Genomic DNA, 19136 nt, shown 5'->3' on the forward strand with positions numbered 1-19136 from the left:
TCCCTCCAATCCCCTCTGCCTACAGACAAAAGAAATCACAGCCGGGCTCAGGGTCTTCATTGCACTGAGCAGCTTCTTGTTGCTGTGCCCTGGGAAAAAATAAGGGCTTTCTTCCTTCACCCTAGCAAGAGAGAGACGGGAAGCGAGGAAGAAAGGCACAGGGAGGGAGGGGAAGAACAAGAGAGAGGAGGGAAGAAATATAAAGGAAGACAGATGGGCAGAGGTGATAGGCAGATGTGGTTTAGTGTGTGTAACTGTGCATCTTCATGCTGTGCTTGTAGGTGCATTGAGGAGTTAAAGGGAGACATTGTGGACATGCACAGGTACTGAGGGAATCTCTGCAGTGAAGGGTTACACCAACTGTCAGGTAGGAGGGTTACATGTGTCGGTGTGTTTGTGCCTGCAGTGAAGGATTGCAACATTGTATTTTACGAGTGCTACATAGGGATACCAGCGTATGCTTGTGTACTTCCAAGGAATGATGTAGAATCAGATGGGCTTGCACCTGCTGACACAAAGGCAAATGCCAAGAATGATTTTCGTACGTTGAGTGTCATACGGAAGATTGGCGGTGGGAAGAGAATTGACTGCACATCTGCAAAGTAGTGAGGCGTGCGGGCAGTTGGTGGCTCTTTCAACACTCTTTTAACCCTTCTGGTTGACTCCACCGTTGTGTGTGTACGTATTTGCAGCTAGCGTAGGGGAAGTGGATACTGTATGTGAGGTCATTGATAGTTACCGTGAGCAGATACTGTAGATTCTCTCTGCCTGCAGCTAGGAGACATAGGAAGTGTTGGAAGACTAAAGATGGCTCCTGCCGGTGCTTTCTGGGTGCTGCTAGCCGGTTTCCTGTTCGTATCAAGAAGTGGCGGAGAGGAGGATTCATCCAGGGAGCTTGAGTGTAAAATGAAGAGCATCACGGTCTCAGCTCTCCCCTTCCTCCGAGAGAACGACCTCAGCATCATGCATAGCCCCTCTGCTTCTGAGCCCAAGCTTCTCTTCTCTGTCCGGAATGACTTCCCCGGGGAGATCGCAGTAGCTGATGATTTGGAGAACACAGAACTGCCTTACTTTGTGTTGGGTGAGTGCAACCTGCATCCTAGCACATGATACACTCCTTACAAACTCACATGAACCTGTGTTGTCTATTGCAGAGGGTCATTCATCATAAATGTACACTGCAGGTGCTGCGCTCCACAAGGGCCTGCAGGATGCAAATAACAGAAAACTACTGTAGATTACACTGTAAAAGTCATCCTCATTGCAGCTCTTTACTGTCTATCGCAATGTCATAATGCACGTCTATGTCAACTCTACTGTCATTTTGCAAGTGCCAAAAGAAATTGCCTCCAAATGTCCTGTAGTGTACATTGATGTCTTTGTACAAGAGCAAGTCTGGCACTTCCGAGATGAAAAAAACTCATCTCTTCCTAAGTCTTGAGCAATATCAGATTTGGCCACAGGCATGCTTGTTAAATTGGGACTATTGATGTTAGAACTTGGTCCAGCGGTCAGACTAAGTGAAACAAAAATGTCCACTTAAGATCATCACATATCTTTTTATCCCCAAATCTGTCCTCTGTGGGTACAACTGATGGCAGGATGGAGGTTACGTGGCAGATCTTCTCTTCGATGATGTGAACGCCGGCTAAATGATATGTGTCTTACCCAGAGACTAATGCATTTCTTTTCATCTGTAAGGATCAATTAGTGACTTAGGTCGCTTTGAACATGGGCCAAATATCTCATTCATTCATGACGAGATGGCTCAGAAGTGCACTTGCTATCACTCACAACATAACTTTTTGGACAGGGATGCATTTGTTCAAGATGTCTTCTCCTTGCACTCTAAGTGATTCAGGTGGGTGACTTCTAAAAGGGTCATAAAGTTATTGAGATCATTACTACAGAGGAAACTATTTATAACGTCATTGGTTAAACTTCGAAAGAACATTTCCTCCGAATAATATATATCAGGCCATGCTTAATTAAGTTCTTCTTCTGTCTTATCTATCTTAACAGCCTGCTCAGCTGTTTGGAGGTAATGTGACTCTGGGAAAGCTGGTGTGGAAGACCAGTAAGGCCTCGTGCGGCTATGTGCAACTTCCAAATTGCACAGAACCTTAATACGGCACCTATAGAAATCTGTAGGGTCGTAATGTTCTTCCATATGCCTCCACTTTTATTTGGAAGTTTTTGCTGTTAGACTTAGCATGAGTCCAATAGAAAAAAAAAGTGTGGCCTACTTCATTGGGCAGCACATTATAGAGGTATGCTACTGTAGAAGCATAGGATCCCATAGACCCTTATACAGGCTCCATGTACATGAGGCCTTAAGCTGCCATTGCAGCTAAAGAGTACCTGCACTTTGGCTGCTTCCAGCAGCTGAAGACATCCCATATAGTGCTATATGGGGCCATCTTTAGGTGCAAGAAGGAGTCAAAAATGGCCAACGGGGCGGGACACTACAAAGTGAAACTGCAGGTATTCTTTAAGGTAGTTGTTGCCTCCAACTCCTTTACTGATTAGCTTGACCAGCTTAAAATTAAACATATGTGTAGCATAGGTCTTCGGCACACTTGCGTATTTGGGACTATGTATTGTCTGTGTTGACCCATGGACAGCACATGTCCCCAATATAGCCTATGTAGCTATATATATGGACGCTTTTTAACAAGGACCAATGGTCTATGTGTAAAAACTTATGCCATGTCCTATTCCTGTCCAGTTCACAAAGGAGAAATAGGACATGCCAATGCATATGAATCTGCTGAGTCCATGTATATCGGACAGCAAACGGACGGGTGTCCATGTGCTGCCTGATGCGAGTTAGGCCCAGGCACAATTCGCATTACAGCTAGTATGCACTTATCCTGTTTTTGGACCAATGTTCTTCTACCTTGCATTGTGCTGATCTATTGGTATTAGCATGCAGCCCTCGCATGGTCTTTGTTGTTAGTCCCATAACTGCACTATAGGTTAGTTAAAGGGAATTTTTCTGAATTATAGAAATAACTTACATTGGGCAGGAAATGCTTGAAAATACCCAACCAAGGGCCCTTTTACAAGGACCAATTATTGTTCAGACTATTGCTGGATAGTTGACAGCGACTGAACGACAAACAATAATTTGTTTGCTTATCGTTCATCCTTCGGTTTAGGCAGGTATAAAAATCAAATGATGATCGGCCCGAGTAAATAGGCAATTGTTCATCTATGAAGGACTGCCTATTTACTGTATGGAGGCGGGCGGCCAGAATGATTACTGACCCGCTCTGCCTCCATTCACTGAGTGATCATCGCTCCTGTATAAAGGACCATAAGGCATAGTCACTGCTATGCCCTACCGCTGGTCTGTGTTTGTATTGGCCGCAGTGGTGACGTTCTACATACACATGTGACCACTGCAGCCAATTACTGGCCCCAGAGTTTTTAAAGCCCTACAATGCTGAGACCAGTGATTAGCTAAAGTGGTCATTGGTGTATGAAGAAGATGATTGGCAAGGGCCAATGTCATAGGCTATCACTCGTTGTTGAGCGTGATTGCCTTCCAAACATGGGGCCTTTGCTGTGGTTGGTGACTATAGAGACCTATTTTTGATCAGCAAGTTCTTTTGCAGTGGGGGCATTGGTTTCCAAGTGGAAGACGGTCACGACAAGAGTTGGCTTGACGTGCTTTCCTCTTGATACGCCTTTCGCTTTTGCCCTCCATTCGTGCCTCTTCAGAATTCACAGCGCTGTTGGGAACAGCTGACGCCCAAATTGAGAACTCAAAGGCCCAGGGCCTCCCAGTTCTTGATGTTTATGCCACAGTTTTCAAGGTTAGCTTTAAGCCTATCTTTAGGGGCTTAAGGGTCAATGTATGCACAGGCCGGCTGTGTAGATGGGAGCAGTGGAGGAGGATTGGAGTGATGAGTATAGTTTAGTTTCTTATTTTAACCATTTCCTGCCCTTTAAGGTCTTTTTCTATAAGTCAAAAACGCCCTTTAAGGGTATGTTCACCTTCAGCTTGCTCTTATTGAAAACTATCAAGCTTGTCACAATATGCATTCCAAACAGCCTATTATACAGAGTAATTGCAGCAGTTTTTCCTGTATCCCTTTACGTCACATTACATTACATGATTTAAAGAATATTTTTGGTAAAACACAAGTCACAAATCTGTATAGCTATTGAGCTGGAAAGAAAGGAGATTTCAGCTCTGAAGCCTGCAAAGTTGTTAATGAAGCTCTGGAGAATGATACAGGCTGTAATTCAGGATCAGTACCAGAAAAAATTCTATAAACTTCTCAACCTTTCATCTAGATTCATTTGTATGCTGGAAAAGTGGACCAATGCTTTAGGGTGGTTTGACACATAGCGTTCTTAGAAAAAAATGCTGAATTTCTTTTTCCGTTTTGAATTCTGTCACCAGACATTAGCTTGAAGCCAACAGTAACTATAAAATTCACTACAAATAGGGCATTTTTTTTGAACCCTCAGTCTTGGAGTATTTTTGGGGTCAGTGCTCTTTATTTTAAAACACATCTAGGTGAGGCATATATTTTAGGCACTTTTTCATATGTTCCTTTGTAGGTATAAACAAGCCACTCAAAAATTACATGTAAAAAAAATTATTAATTTGTGGTGTTTTTACAAAGCTAAAGAAACATGTCCAAAAAACCTGTGAAGGAAGCCTAAGGCTGGGTTCACACAGGGCAGATTTGCGGAATTCCAATGCGGCAAATCCGCCTGCGACCGTTAATCCCGGCATTCGCCAGCCATGTGGACAAGATTTGTCAAAAATCTCATCCACACAGGGCGGACAATCCATTGCGGCAAAGCCAGCATTAGCCGGCGCTGCCATGCGGATTCCCGGGACGCAGCATGTCAATTTTTTTTTTCCGTTGCGGCCTCACTCCTCTCTATGGGAGGGCGGCCACAACAGAAAAGCATGCAGCGGGTTTTGAAGCTGTGCTTATCCTGTGGAAATCTTGCGGTATTTCGCTGTGGCAAAACTGCAAAATTTCTGCGGTGAAACCCAGCATAGGTGTGTCTGCAGACGAGCTTGCTCCAAAATCTGCTCACCCCTGCGCAACTTTTTTTGGGCAGAGAGTGAATGTACTTTGCGTCCGTGCCAGTGCACAATACTGTGCGTATTTGCACAGGCTCTACTAGCTCACATGGCCGGGGAATTACTGTGCCCTGATTTAAATGGCTATTAAGCTAAACGAGATGCCAGTGGGTGCGGGTCTGTGTAGCGTTTTGCGCATACTGCATGTACATATGTGCGTATGTGTACCTATGCGCACAACATAGAGCTATATTTATGTGCGAGTGTGTGCAAAAAAAAGTGAGAATAAACCCATTGAATTCAATGGGTTCTATTCTCTGCTTTTTGCAAGCGGCATTTTTCCGTGTGCAAAACATGGAAAAATACGCTCTTGTGGCGCTGCCCTAGCGGTTACCTTACATGGCTTGATACAGCATGTGCCACGTAACAAGTTCTGATCAACGGTATGGATGCCCTTTGGTCTCTCTTTCACATAGGCCAACTCAGAATGTCTGCATGCCTCCCAAGTGTCCCTCTTGTGTTGAGACAGTCTGTTTTTGGCCCAAGTCTTTCTGTCCCTGTTTGGTCCTTAAATGTCCCTTTTCTTGACCTTGGAAACAGATTTGCATGAATAAACTTTCCTAACTGTATCTGAAAACCCAATTTGCATATTATTCTAACATATAGTACAGTCTGGATCATAAAAGGTTTTATATTCCTAAGGCAGCAGTATGCAGTCCTAAGCTCTCACTCACGACCTGAAGGTTGTGAGTTCAATCCCCGCGTGGTTCAGGTCACCGGCTCAAGGTTGACTCAGCCTTCTATCCTTCCAAGGTCAGCAAAATGAGTACCCAGCTTGCTGGGAAGTAATAAATAAATTACCGGAAAGCGTTCCGGAATAAGTTGGCGCTATACAAATAACATGTCCCTTTCCCCTAATATGTAAATAAAACTATTCAAAGGATATGGATGGAAAAATGGATCCATTACACACTGAACCATCGAGTCCCTCTTTGACAGTCCAAAAAGTTGGAAGGTATGTGTATGGAGGATGAATGATTGTTTATACGACCCCAGGACTATTTCACTGCTGTCAGTTTACGCAGGGAGATATCCCACTGGCAATGTTGATTTTTGGTGCCATGTAAAAAATGCCTTCTCTCGAAGAACAAGTGTTTGCTCATTCATTGGGTAATTGGCAAAACCTTCATGTGACTCGATGATCGAGAAAATAAATGTTCTTATGAACAGTCTTGCCAGATCATTGGCCAGTGGGACAGGTTCTTTAGGGTATATTCACATGAAGCAGAGTTCTCATAGACATTTCTGCTAGAGATGAGCGAGTAGTGCCTTAGCTGAGTATCTCCCCGCTCGTCTCTAAAGATTCGGGGGCTGGCACGGGTGACAGGTGAGTTGCGGCGGGGAGTGGGGGGGGGGAGAGGGAGAGAGAGATCTCCCCTCCGTTCCTTCCCGCTCTCCCCCACCGCTCCCCGCCTCCCGCCGGCCCCCGAATCTTTAGAGACAAGCGGGAAGATACTCGGCTAAGGCACTACTCGCTCGAGTAATGTGCCTTAGCAAATATACTCGCTCATCTCTAATTTCTGCCCCTGAAAGCAGTTCTACTTATCTGAATGGGACTTGTCGAAATGCATTGCAGATGCTGCAGAAACAACTACATGTAGATGGATACAAGTCATTTTCAGTGGCAGATATTTCTGCATCCAATCTGTCCTTAAACTTGTCTATGCCACAGAAAATTGCAGTTCTGTGATATACTGTATATTAGGATATCGGTAATGAAAATGTGTAAATGAATGTAACCCATCGGCAGTGTTTGTATTTTGAATCCTGCTGATATCAGGATAAAATATTAACAAGTTTCCGCTAGAAACTTGAAGAGTTGCAGATTTGGTTCTAGTTTCAAAAAGAAAGTTCTGCTCCTTTTGATAAATAAAATATGCCGTATATCGGCAGTGATGTCAAAGGCAACACACAATTCTGGGATGTATTAAGAGAAGCATAGATTCTAGATAATGTGAGGTAATTATCCCCCTGTACTCTTCCTTAGTCAGACCTCATCTGGAATACTGTGTCCAGTTCTGGGCACCCCACTTTAAAAAAGACATAGACAAACTAGAGCAAGTTCAGAGAAGAGCTACCAAGATGGTGAGCGGTCTGCAAATCATGTCCTATGAGGAACGGTTAAAGGGTCTGGGAATGTTTAGCTTGCAAAAATGAAGGCTGAGAGGAGACTTAATAGCTGTCTACAAATATCTGAAGGGCTGTCACAGTGCAGAGGGGTCAGCCCTATTCTCATTTGCACAAGGAAAGACTAGAAGCAATGGGATGAAACTGAAAGGGAGGAGACACAGATTAGATATTAGAGAAAACTTTCTGACAGTGTGGGGGATCAATGAGTGGTACAGGTTACCACGGGAGGTGGTGAGTTCTCCTTCAATGGAAGTGTTCAAACAGAGGCTGGACAAATATCTGTCTGGGATGATTAGTGATCCTGCATTGAGCGGGGGGTTGGACCCGATGACCCTGGAGGTCCCTTCCAACTCTACCATTCTATGATTCATCGTGAAATGGTCCCATACTCTGGAGAAGTTTAATCAATTTCACATTATATGGTTGTTCAGGTGTTTATTTCCATAAATACACAGCTGTCAGGTAGAGCATAATTAAAGGGGTAAAAGGGTGGCAGTTGCATCCATGTCCTGGTGCCGGAGAGATCCAAAGGTCCCTCTACCACATGAGAAGACACCAGTATGATACATTGCACAATTAGGTGTTCTGTTACATATTATAAGCAAATTGTATTGTATTAGAAGCAAAAAGTTATCTAGATCCATTGAAAAGCTATTGTCCCCATGTCTTAACACAAAACCACCATTGTAAAGTTATTCAAAGTCTAAATAAACAACCCTGATAGCATGGCACGCCGTTATATCACCTAATGGTTAGAGTCAAACTTGGTCACCTGGACCTCATTAGGTTTACATAGCCATTAAATTATGAAAAGGGTCTGTCACACGTATGTCAACTGGCCCTGCATGTGGAAAAATTACGGCAATATGGTTTTTACACATTGCCTTGTGTGAAGCCACCCTTTGATGCCTTTCTCTGTATACTGAATGCGGTATGTGCAGTATGTCATATCTGATATTGATGTGTTCAGGTGTATACAGATATAGCAATCATTAACACAAATGGCACATCATGATAACTCAATTTACAGCACTGTAATATACTATAGTTGAGATATCATAAAATGCCCGGCGACCAGACAACATTCCTCCAATAGCTGAAACTGTGTTAAAATAACAAAAACAGCAGTACTTACCCATCCTCTGCTTCAGGGATCCAGTGCTGTAGCTCCGTCATAATCCCAGTGATTGTTGTAGAAGATGTCATCACAGGAAGTCTGTTGCAGCCAATCAGAGGCTGCAGGGTCACTGTTGTGAACTCTTAGCATTATTGTGAGTGCTGCTGCTTTGAATGGGCAAAGACACTGCAGCCTGTGATTGGCTGCAATGATCAGGTTACTTCCTGTAATGACATCTTCCATAACAATCACTGGGAGGATGGTGAGAGGAGGAGTAAGTAGAACCCTTTTTGTTATTTTAACGCAGTTGCAGCTATTAGGGTAATGCTGTCCAATAACTAGACAACCCCCTTAGATGTCATCTTCATGCTTGCTACATCTGTACTTGAAGAGAGAGGTTGATAGATAAAATGGGTTGAGGTGCTTTTACACCTAATGACTTATCATTTGAATGCGCAAACCAGTTCTCTTGTGCAGCCTGTTTATACAGGCAGATACATCGTTGGCTTCTTCACTCACTGAATTGTTCAGTCATTCACATTCGCTGTATAAGTGAATGAGAAGGACTAAATGATCATTATTTAAACTGAATGAGTAAAGAATGAGCCAACGATGATTTTCATGCTTGCATGAAATGAACGATAAGTGAACAAATAATCGTACATCGTTCGAATGTTGGCTGTGTTTACACTGAGTGATTATCGTTCATTCTTATTCATTTAAAGAATTTTTTGAATGGTAATTAGAGATGAGCGAACGTGCTCGTTTAGAGCAATTACTCGATCGAGCATCGCTTTTTTCGAGTAACTGCCTAATCGGGCGAAAAGATTCGGGGGGCGCCGGGGGTGAGCGGGGGTTTGCGGGGGGGGGGGGGGGGAGAAGAGAGAGAGAGAGAAAGCTCCCCCTGTACCCCCCTGCTACCCCTCGCTCCAACCCGGCACACCCCGAATCTTTTCGCCCAAGTAGGCAGTTACTCGAAAAAAGCGATGCTCGATCTAATAATTGTCCTAAACGAGCACGTTTGCTCATCTCTAATGATAATCGTTCTCCTTAGAAGCGTCTTTACTCTTTAGTTTGACTCTAACCACTATGTGATATCATGGTGTGCCATACTATCAGGGTTGTTTATTTTCACTTTGAATAACTTTACAATGGTGGTTTTGTGTTAAGACAATGGGACAATAGCTTTTCAACATATCTAGATAACTTTTTGCTTCTAACACAATCAAGGAGTATCTTGAAGCTTCTAGGGCCATTACAAAATATGTAACAGAACACCTAATTGTGCAATCTATCATACTGGTGTCTTCTCGTGTGGTAGAGGGACCTTTGGATCTCTCTAGCACCAGGACATGGATGCAACTGCCACCCTTCTACCCCTTTAATTATGCTCTACCTGACAGCTGTGTATTTATGGAAATAAACCAAGATATCGACATTTACATACTTCATAAGAAACTCTTTGCTCTTGTATGTCATCTCTATCACTCATTACAAAGTCCTTTGGAATCCTGCCAGCCAATAGTTTTCTCTGGACTTGAATAGGCTTCATTCAGGTCATGAAACTTCTCGGTCTTTCAAGGGGCGTACAGTATCTTGGAGGTGAGAGGATGGTGGGATCTGTGAGGCAAGTGCTGGATCCCAGAGGAAGGGTGCATTAAAATGTAGTGTTAAGTGAATCAAACCAGTAGAACCCTATTATGGTTCAAACTTTGCTAAAAATTTGGTACAATCCTGAACCGAGTTTTTTTTTCTCAAACTGGGTTCTCCTGGTTTGGTTTGAGCATTAATAGTCCTGAACACTGGTGTATAACAATGTCTAAGAGCCATAAAACCTATGTAAAACATTCTCTGCATGTAGAGGGCTTTTATGGCCCTCGGACAGGGTTATACACCAGTTTTAAGAGTTTTAGTGAACTTCTAGTACACTTCAAACTAATTCAGACTGAACCAAACTTTTTGCAAAAGTTCAGCAAACTGGCAAAACTGAACTCGTCAAAAGTTTGTTCATCACTATTAAAAATCCACTGTGTCTCCGTCAGGGTATTTAGGTAGAAGACTAAAGCAGCAAAGTAAATAGTTGCCACAGGTGAGGGAAAGCTTACAGTAGCTATGACTTTGGCTGGTGGATTGGAAAGGTCATCTTCAGAACTTATCCAAGGATGTTGTGTAGTGAGACACTATAATTTAGGAGAGTGAAAAAGGCAAAGCTTTTAATACACTTCTGCTTCATTATGAGTAAGGATCAGTCTGTCTGAAATGTCAGTGAGAAGTTTAATGAACATTTGTTGAGTTTATTACGAAGGCATTTCACTTGTTTTTCATTTTAATTGAGTTATTTCCACCCATGAGAGTTGCATCATTTTAACTATCTTGATGTTTTTGTTCACCGACGCAAAATATCCAATTATGTCTATGTGATTCCTATTAATCACAGCAATGTCATGAATAAAAATACACCAAATGAAAGGAAATTCCCCATTTGAGAGTGTAGCCTCATATTAACAGTATGCATTGGTACAGGAGATTTGTTTGAAACTTTTAAGTATATTGAGCGTGGAATCTCAAAAAGAAGTTTGGGCATAAGAGTTAATTGGTTTGGAGAGTACATTTTGTACTCAGTTCTTGTTAAACCAACTGATAAATAGAAACAACCGATAAACTTGCTATCCTAATAACGGTACAAACATACTAAATGTGGAGTAATGGGTATTTTCGGCTCCAGGGCAAGGATCAGTGATGTCATCACATTCTGAGTAGGCCGTGTCTCATAGCTTGTCAATAAAGTGATAAAAAATCCATTCTACTGTTGATGTAAACTAGAAGACACTCATCAACCAGGCACTATCATCTATGTGGGGAGGAAGAGGATGTGGTTGACTCCCTCAGCTTCAAGATCCTTAGGCAATGGGCCACTTCTTTAATGCTCGGTTACAGTATGTGGGTTAAAAATCAACTACAAGGCAAAAGATTAGGGCCAAATTCAGTAGTGATGGCTAGCAAGTAATGTGGATCCATTGGGTCACTAACGGTTTTCAGGTGGCTAAACCAAACAGCAAAGTCTAAGGGATTGTGCTTTCTTCACTCTTAAGGCCCGCAAGTAGGCATAGACTTTATCACATTAAATCCCCATGTTTCTAACCTCAGAGTGCTCTCCATTAGTAAGAGCTGACACAAAAATGAGTAGAAGTCACCAAAGCCATAGCACCAAGGCTGCAGGCAGAAATTGTGGTCAAATGGAGCATGGATCAAGGCAGTCAGAGTTAGGTTATGAGTTGAGAACAGAAAAAGGTCACGACGAGAGGCAAAAAGTAGACAAGGTCTAGAAGACAACTTGATTTGATACCAAATAGAATAGGAGCAAACACAAGTTTGAAGACTCAGGAACCAAAAAGATGTATTGCTTAGGCACAGAATGTTGGGAGAAAGGTCTTTAAGTCATTTGGGGTCAAGTGGGCATTGGCTAGAGTCAGGGGTGATTAGCAAGGACCCTTCTTTAAGAGACCAGGAGTAGACAGATGTGCACAACTGAAGATGCAGAAATAGAGTTGGAAGAGAACGCCAGACACCTGGAGAGGAGATCCGGGGACTCGTCACAACTTCTCATATTCCAGAGTCTGTTTATGTTTATTCACCCCCCTTCCCCCACCACCCCCATTGTGTTTAGTGATGTAGAGTCAATTTTGTAGAAATAAAATTCACTATTAGCTTTTGCTGGAAGCAAATCTAGCTTTTTACAGGATTACAGGTCAAAGGCGATATGTATCCAGCCTTGGCTGATGCTTTGCTCTGTGCATTTAGCAGGCATTTGTGAAACAGAAGCTCTGCATTCATACGTGTATGCAGCCTACAGGTATGCTTGGCCTACATTTTTAAGCATGGCAAATCATTGACTGTCTATGCAAATTAACTTTTTCAACTAAGGGAAGATAAAAGCAGTTGAAAGAAGCATGGAATAGTAGCAACGTCTATGAGACAGTCTAAGAGGGCAGGAACAGCTTCTGCTCGGAATATTAAGTTATGAAATGACATTATAATTCACTTCCTTCATAAATTATTCAGAATAATATGTCTACTTCTATATATAGATGATTCATGATTTTTTTCACATTTTTTTTTTCTATGTGACATTTACTTAGCATTACATAATTAAAAATAAACACATGCGGGCCTCATCAAGAAAAATAACCAGAAGAATTAAAATGACCAATCTTTTGTAAATAAATGATGAAGATAAATTCGGTATACGGTCATAGCTGATGGTACTGGGATAAATGGGAAGGTAACATTATATAACTAGGGATGTATTCAGGATACCATTAAAGGAGAGTATCGGTTCAAAAGGGCAATGGTTCATTTCTGTTTCAATATTATTCTATGGCCTTCAATGCATTGCCTCTCGAGAAGAAAATTTGCTGTGTCTGCATTATATCCACTGGTGAATTCGATATTCCAGAGCTGTATTTGCTGCATTCAGTATAAGTCAATGGAGGATGAAATTGTGAAATATGTATTCTTATTTTTAGCCGCTTTGTCTTATACTCTTCCTTAGAGGGGGTGTATAAGGATCAGATGTTTTTCCCTGTCCACAGTATTGGAGATAACTTTCTCATCAATGGGGGTCTCATTGTTGAAACCCCCACCGGTCCTGAGAATGAGGGTCATGTGTCCACCCCTGCCTGTTTCCGTGGGGTCGTGCAGTGAGGGAATGAGTGGAGCTCTACTTGAGCATGTGCAGCCGTCACTGCATTCATTTCAATGGGGCTGATGGAAATATCTGATTGCTTGCCACACAGCTATCTCCCATAGGTCCAAAATGAAAATGAATGGAGCAGCTTATGGGACCATCACTCCATTAAGTCTCCACCCCACTGCAGGCGGTGCAGTTAGCCTACATTGAGGAGAACGAAGGACATGGAACTGTTCTTGGAAGCGGTGTTCTTGAGACCCCCTACCGATCAGCAAGTTATCCCCAATTCTGTGGATAGGGGATAACATGTGATTCTGGTACAGCCCCTTTAATTGGCTCTTTATGATCACATGTGCTCAATAAAATTATGCATTAGCAAGAATGAAGTATAGAAACATTTAAAATGCCCTCAAAGCATACAGGTAGTAGCTAGTTACAGTAGGTCCTACAGCTAGGCTCCAAAATATCATAGAATGATTGTATATCACATATGCCCTTAGGTCCCATATGTTGGCCAATAGCAGTGCCTATTATCATAAGTAATAGTGGATGGCTCTCAGAGATTCAGTAGTAGGAGAGAAAACTAGAGATAGAGAGATAAGTACTTAGTGATTACGTGTATCATTTGAGGTTTTCAATTCTCTTTACAACATATTCAAATTTACTCTCTTCTATAGGAGAAATGTTTAGAAGTAAAAAACAGGTCCTCTGCTAGTGTTAAGTCTCACTAATACATCCCATGACCTGTTACTCCTTGGCACCGCTCCTTATTTCCCATACATTGTAGTAGATTGATGAAGCCCTCAGTCTTGTTTACCCTTCCTTAAGACTTTGTTCACATTACGTTTAGACATATACCTTGTATTTCCCTTCTAAACGTACTCATAAAGTTCCACTGACCAATAGAATGTCAAGTAGTGTCTTTTTGGCAACCGTCTGTCTGGCATATGTCAGTAGCTTTTTTCAACTATACTAAAAAGCACAGTTAAGTACACTTTCAATATAACTCGATGCTGCAATAATGATATACCATATGCTTCTTTTACAATGACAGTCAATGTACTGTATGAAAATGTGATCTATAGTTGGTGCAGGGGATGTGATTGCACCCTGGCCCTGGAGCCTCAAGGAGACTACAAAGGCTCTCTTTCCTATATTAGGAGACTAGTAATATAAATTAAGCTTTATACCTAGTGACCTTTATACCTAGATTTTGCATTAGGACCTAGTAGCTACATGTTACACCATTGAGTGTGATGGAAGCAAATGTAAATGTATCCAGAACACTGAATGTCGGTGAGTTAGAGGATGTGTCATGGGCGGCCAAAGGAAATCACTTCTACATTGATAATTGTAAATGTTTACTCTACAAGGAAAGATGAGCAACTTCATAAAAAGGGGTTCACTTGTCATTAATCGTTTCACTAGTTAGCTTCTTACGACTTCCTCTAGATAGTCAAGTTTTTCATCTTCTCAGCATATATATATATATATATATATATATATATATACAGTTACATATGTCTGCGGCATATATTCGACACAACTGCTCAAACATGTAAACTGAACATATATAGGATGATGTGAACAGAGCCTTAGTCCTACAGTAGTTCTTAGTCCTAAGAAGGCCAACCATAGATGAGCCAAGGAGAAGATGAATAGGGAGGAGTGACGGTGCACTAGACAGAGGAAGTCAAGAACAGGATCCATGAAGAAGAAAGTTTAGTGGGCAACGTGTTTCGACATTAGACTAATGTCTTTCGAGTCAATCTGATGCTGTAATGCGTTGCTCAATAAACATAGTAACATAGTATCTTAGGCTGAAAGAAGACAATGTCCATCTAGTTCAGCCTGCTTCTACACCTCCCCTTGTTGATCCAGAGGAATGCAAAAAACCCCAATGAGGCCGAAAGGTTCTTCTTCATGGATCCTGCTCCTGACTTCATCTTTTAAGCACGCCATGACTCCTTCCCTTTCTTCTTCTACTTGGCTTCATACACAGGAATCTCTGCATTGTCTGGTTGGAGGTGGATGCAGCTGACAGGTCTGGTGGCGTATTATGTTACGAGCACAACTATCCCAGGTGAGAGTCTCTTTACTCGTCACCTTGCCACTATCTCTCAGCACCCTATGTACTGGAACCACAGTTGAGAACCCCCATTACAGTTAGTTCCATGTTGGCAGCAAATACTACAGTACCTCTATTGTGTGGCTGTGATTGGCATTGGAAGCATACAGGGAGTTGACTAGTATATGACATATCTCATTTCTATCAATTTGCAGAGTTTACACATTACTTTATACGTGTGAGTTGACTTGTAGCACTTGTACAAAAATAGTCAAAAATAACAATAGAAATACCACTTAACTAAGAGGGAGACAGACTCTCCTGGCAGCACAATTATTTCCAGAGGGCTTCAGCTAAACAGCCGGAGTGAAATTCTTAGCCTTTATCTATATCGGTATTCTTCTTAATGAAGAGCACAGTCTGCAGACAGTGCCACTTCAGGCCCTGTCATGGCTTATATACATCACTAACAGGCACATCATGCCGTTCCTTGAACTAGAACAATTCTTTCTTGCTGCCATTCAGTCCGGGAGTCAGCTTTGCACTTTCTTTTTCCACCTACAGATTGGCTGCAAATAAAGTTAGAAAAAGTAAACAACTTTATTAAAATTGGTTTCTTATATTTCCATATTTTCCCAAGATTTCAGTACACAATATTTGGATGCATGAGACGTATTCTATAAATTGGCATCCTCCAGGGGTCTTATTCTTGCTCTCTTCTAGGCCAACAGATCATGAAAATAATAGGGGTCTCTTTTTTTGTCGGGAATCATTTCCACTCTTTCAATCTATCATCTAAGCCGTCACTTTATATATCTGCATTGAACCCTGAAAACGCTAAACCAAAAAGGTGATTTCCTGCTGATTTGTCAAAAGAGCCATTGTTGTTAAATGTGGATTAAGGTCTCATGCACACAACATGGTGCCCGTGCTGCGCTATATAATAGAGCCTCTAGAAGCATTGCATTCGATAAACAACATCCTATGGAACATTGCACAATTTTTTTTTGTGCCTTGTTCTTAGGAAATGTTGCCAGAAACGAAAAAAAAAGTATGCTGTTGTATGATATTCGAGACATGTTGAAGTATAGAAGGACTACAGAAAAAAAGTCTGTGAGTGCCATGTTAAGGCTCTGTACAACATGAAAGTTGTATGGAACCATAATATGGCAATACGCATGAGCCCTAGCAGGAATTTCAAATAGTTAGAAGTACTGTATACACTTCCTATGCAGACCTATGTGTCGCCATGGTTACAGGCTACAATTAAACCCTATGTGTAGTATGATCCTTCAGTCATGTGTTTTTCTACTTCCTCTGCTACTCTTTTAAGTTGACCATACACATTAAATCCATGTTGGCCTAAGCCTGGCAGTTTTGATGGGACCAGCCGACCATCAAAAATGTATTTGAATTATAACATTGTTTTGTTCTTAAGGAGATAAGCCACTGCCAGAGGTGGCAGAGGATCTCCCCATTCTGAGCACAAGCATGCTCAACCAAGCTGAACATGCAAGTGTATGGGTTGGGGATGGGGGGTGCGGGAGAGATAGCTGTTGGCTGTTGGCCACACAAGTGTAAGGGGAGTAAGGAAACTCTCTTACTTTGTAATGTGTAAGAGGTTTTTTACTTTTAGTATTTTATTGTTGTTGTGTTCCCTTTAAGCAGGGGGCTGATGCAGCCTGTTACCTGTGTTATATCATGGGGATAAATGATGGAATGCTAAAAAAGGAGGATAAGGGGCCTATGACTAGTGCACAGATATGAGATAGCAGTTGGAGTGAGACGTCTACAGTTGAATGCATTCTGCAGAAAGTTTGGTGACTACCGCAAAGCCCCTGCTGGGCCGAAACTGTCTCACTGCACCCAAAAAGATTCTTACAGACTTTATCATAACTAGGAAAATAAGAGAGATTGGAGTGAGTACATCTGGGCCATATGCAAAACGCCAGCTACGTGGCCTACCAGCAAAGCAACTATTCGTATCGTGTGTTGAATTAAGTTGAACAGCATCTAGAATGTGGTTGGCAGATTGGTCTCGAGAGCTGCCATAGTTACGTTTGAGGTGTGCTCAAGGCCAGTTACAGTTCAAGACATTAACTTCTCTTTCCCACATTGATTCTGGGTACCAGAGATACCTCATGGTTGTTCTGGTAAGCACGGTCTACCCTGACGAAATAATGGTAGCCACTATGACCGCTGTACCCTCTGTGGACCAAACCCTGAAACCCGAGGACTTATTAGCACGATTATACAGCTGACAGCTATATGAATTGTATGTCCAGCTTTACAGTCTATAGGTTGGAAAGAAGACGACCCAGAAGAACACCCCCATGATAGGAAAAATGTACGGTATGGGTGTAGGCCCTGCCTAGGTCCTACCCACCCATGATGCAGGCGGTCAACTTGGGGGCATAAAAAGGAATTTAGAGGCCACAGAGTAGGTGGCATGGAAGGAGAGGGAAGCTCCTTTTTCGCACAGGACCCGGATGCAAAGATGCTAGATACATGAGGCTGACCTCTAATGACTGTGTACACGCTCTCTGGACTTTACAGACTATGATAGACACAAGTGACCGTTAGCTTGAGGGCTTACTATGTAATGTTTGTATCTGGCATTCACTGGTTAAGTGTTAGGAAGGTCCCAAGTGATATATATGTACCGGGAATGGCAATGCACTTTATGGAAAGGCTACACGCCATAGATAAGTCATTGTATAGAATGATGTACAGCATTCTGTGCAGTAGATTTTGATGTGTTTTGGCATCTGCGGTGAACTGAGGCCCTGATGATAGTGCGTGTGCGGACCTCTGGAGATAAAGTATACAGTACTAGGACTGAAGAGAGTTGGAAGTGCCAATCGAGAAACAGATGTTATGTGATACCCCGATTCAGCTTGCAAAACCTTTACATTAACACTACCCTTCTATGGAGAGAAAAGTTAACCTTTAGAAGTTCAGAAAAGTTATATTAAAAAAAAAATAAAAATCTGGCATTCGTCTCCATCTGTCAGCTGTTGTGCCATCCTAAACCTACGCCCCACTCCCCCCCGCCATATTTGATCTGTAGTGTGGCCCCACCAATCAAGCATTATACTTATCAATATGCCACAGATATCTCTAGTAACCAAAATTCCTTCGTAACTCAACTTAATCCTCCCCAGATCAGAGGTTATAGACACCATAAGGTAAAACTTGTAATAAGTTTTACTTTATGAGGTCCGAAGATAATGTAGTATACAGGCAGAAAACTAATGTAGGAGAAAGCCGGAGGGGAGCCAGAGGCATCCGCTAAGGCATACAAGGGCCGTCTGCATCCCCCAGGGCTCCACTTGTCCACCAATGACCCTCAGAATAATAGAACTGAATGTGGCCACAAAACGCGGCAATCAAGAATATTCCAAGCCATTTTTTAGATCGTTTAACAAACAATAACAAACCTCTAATTAATTTCTAAGAGCATTACAACCTTTCTCTCTTTTTTTACTAGGTTTTATTGTTCCTACATGTGTTTTTTCTATTTTTTTTTTAATAAATGAACTCCACTAAAGATTTTTTATTATAGTAATTCCGCTGTGAGTACTTATCTTGTGGTGATAAGACGTTCCAGCTGTGCTCCTAATTCTAACTTATCCTATCCTATTTTCGGCCTGTGTGTAGTCAGTGGTTTATTTCCTAAGCATGCCTTTATCAGCTTTGATATGGCCTGGTGTTACATGCTGAACATCTACAATGGTTTCTAAAAATATTTGGAGATCCTGGAATCTCCTATTAAATTCAGCTAATTTTAAATATGTACTTTGAAGGTTTTTTAGAAACCACATCTGTGCCTACCGCCCAGTTTGCAATAACGGTATGTTCCACCCTATGTGTTTTACTGTATATAGTAGGGCTGATTTCACATGGAGGCATATGATGGAGTATTCGAAAAAATATTCATTGGATGGTGTATGTACGAAGGTATTCTATGGAAGCGTTGCTTCTAGGGGAGAATATTTCTGTGCATACAGCACCTGAA

At 42.0% G+C, this 19136-nt stretch overlaps 1 protein-coding gene across 2 annotated transcripts in view; it reads left to right on the forward strand.

Moving 5' to 3' along the window:
- Positions 1-227: 227 nt before the first annotated feature.
- Positions 228-19136, forward strand: part of ASTN1 (astrotactin 1) — a 516497-nt gene continuing 497588 nt past the window's right edge. For both annotated transcript variants that reach the window (XM_066597485.1, XM_066597486.1), the window contains exon 1: positions 228-1081. In XM_066597485.1, the coding sequence (XP_066453582.1) occupies positions 808-1081 (274 nt within the window). In that variant the 5' untranslated portion in view covers positions 228-807. The remainder of the gene's footprint in view (positions 1082-19136) is intronic.

Source organism: Eleutherodactylus coqui, chromosome 3 (assembly GCF_035609145.1).
Source record: "Eleutherodactylus coqui strain aEleCoq1 chromosome 3, aEleCoq1.hap1, whole genome shotgun sequence".
In the NCBI taxonomy this organism is placed as follows: Eukaryota; Metazoa; Chordata; class Amphibia; order Anura; family Eleutherodactylidae; genus Eleutherodactylus; species Eleutherodactylus coqui.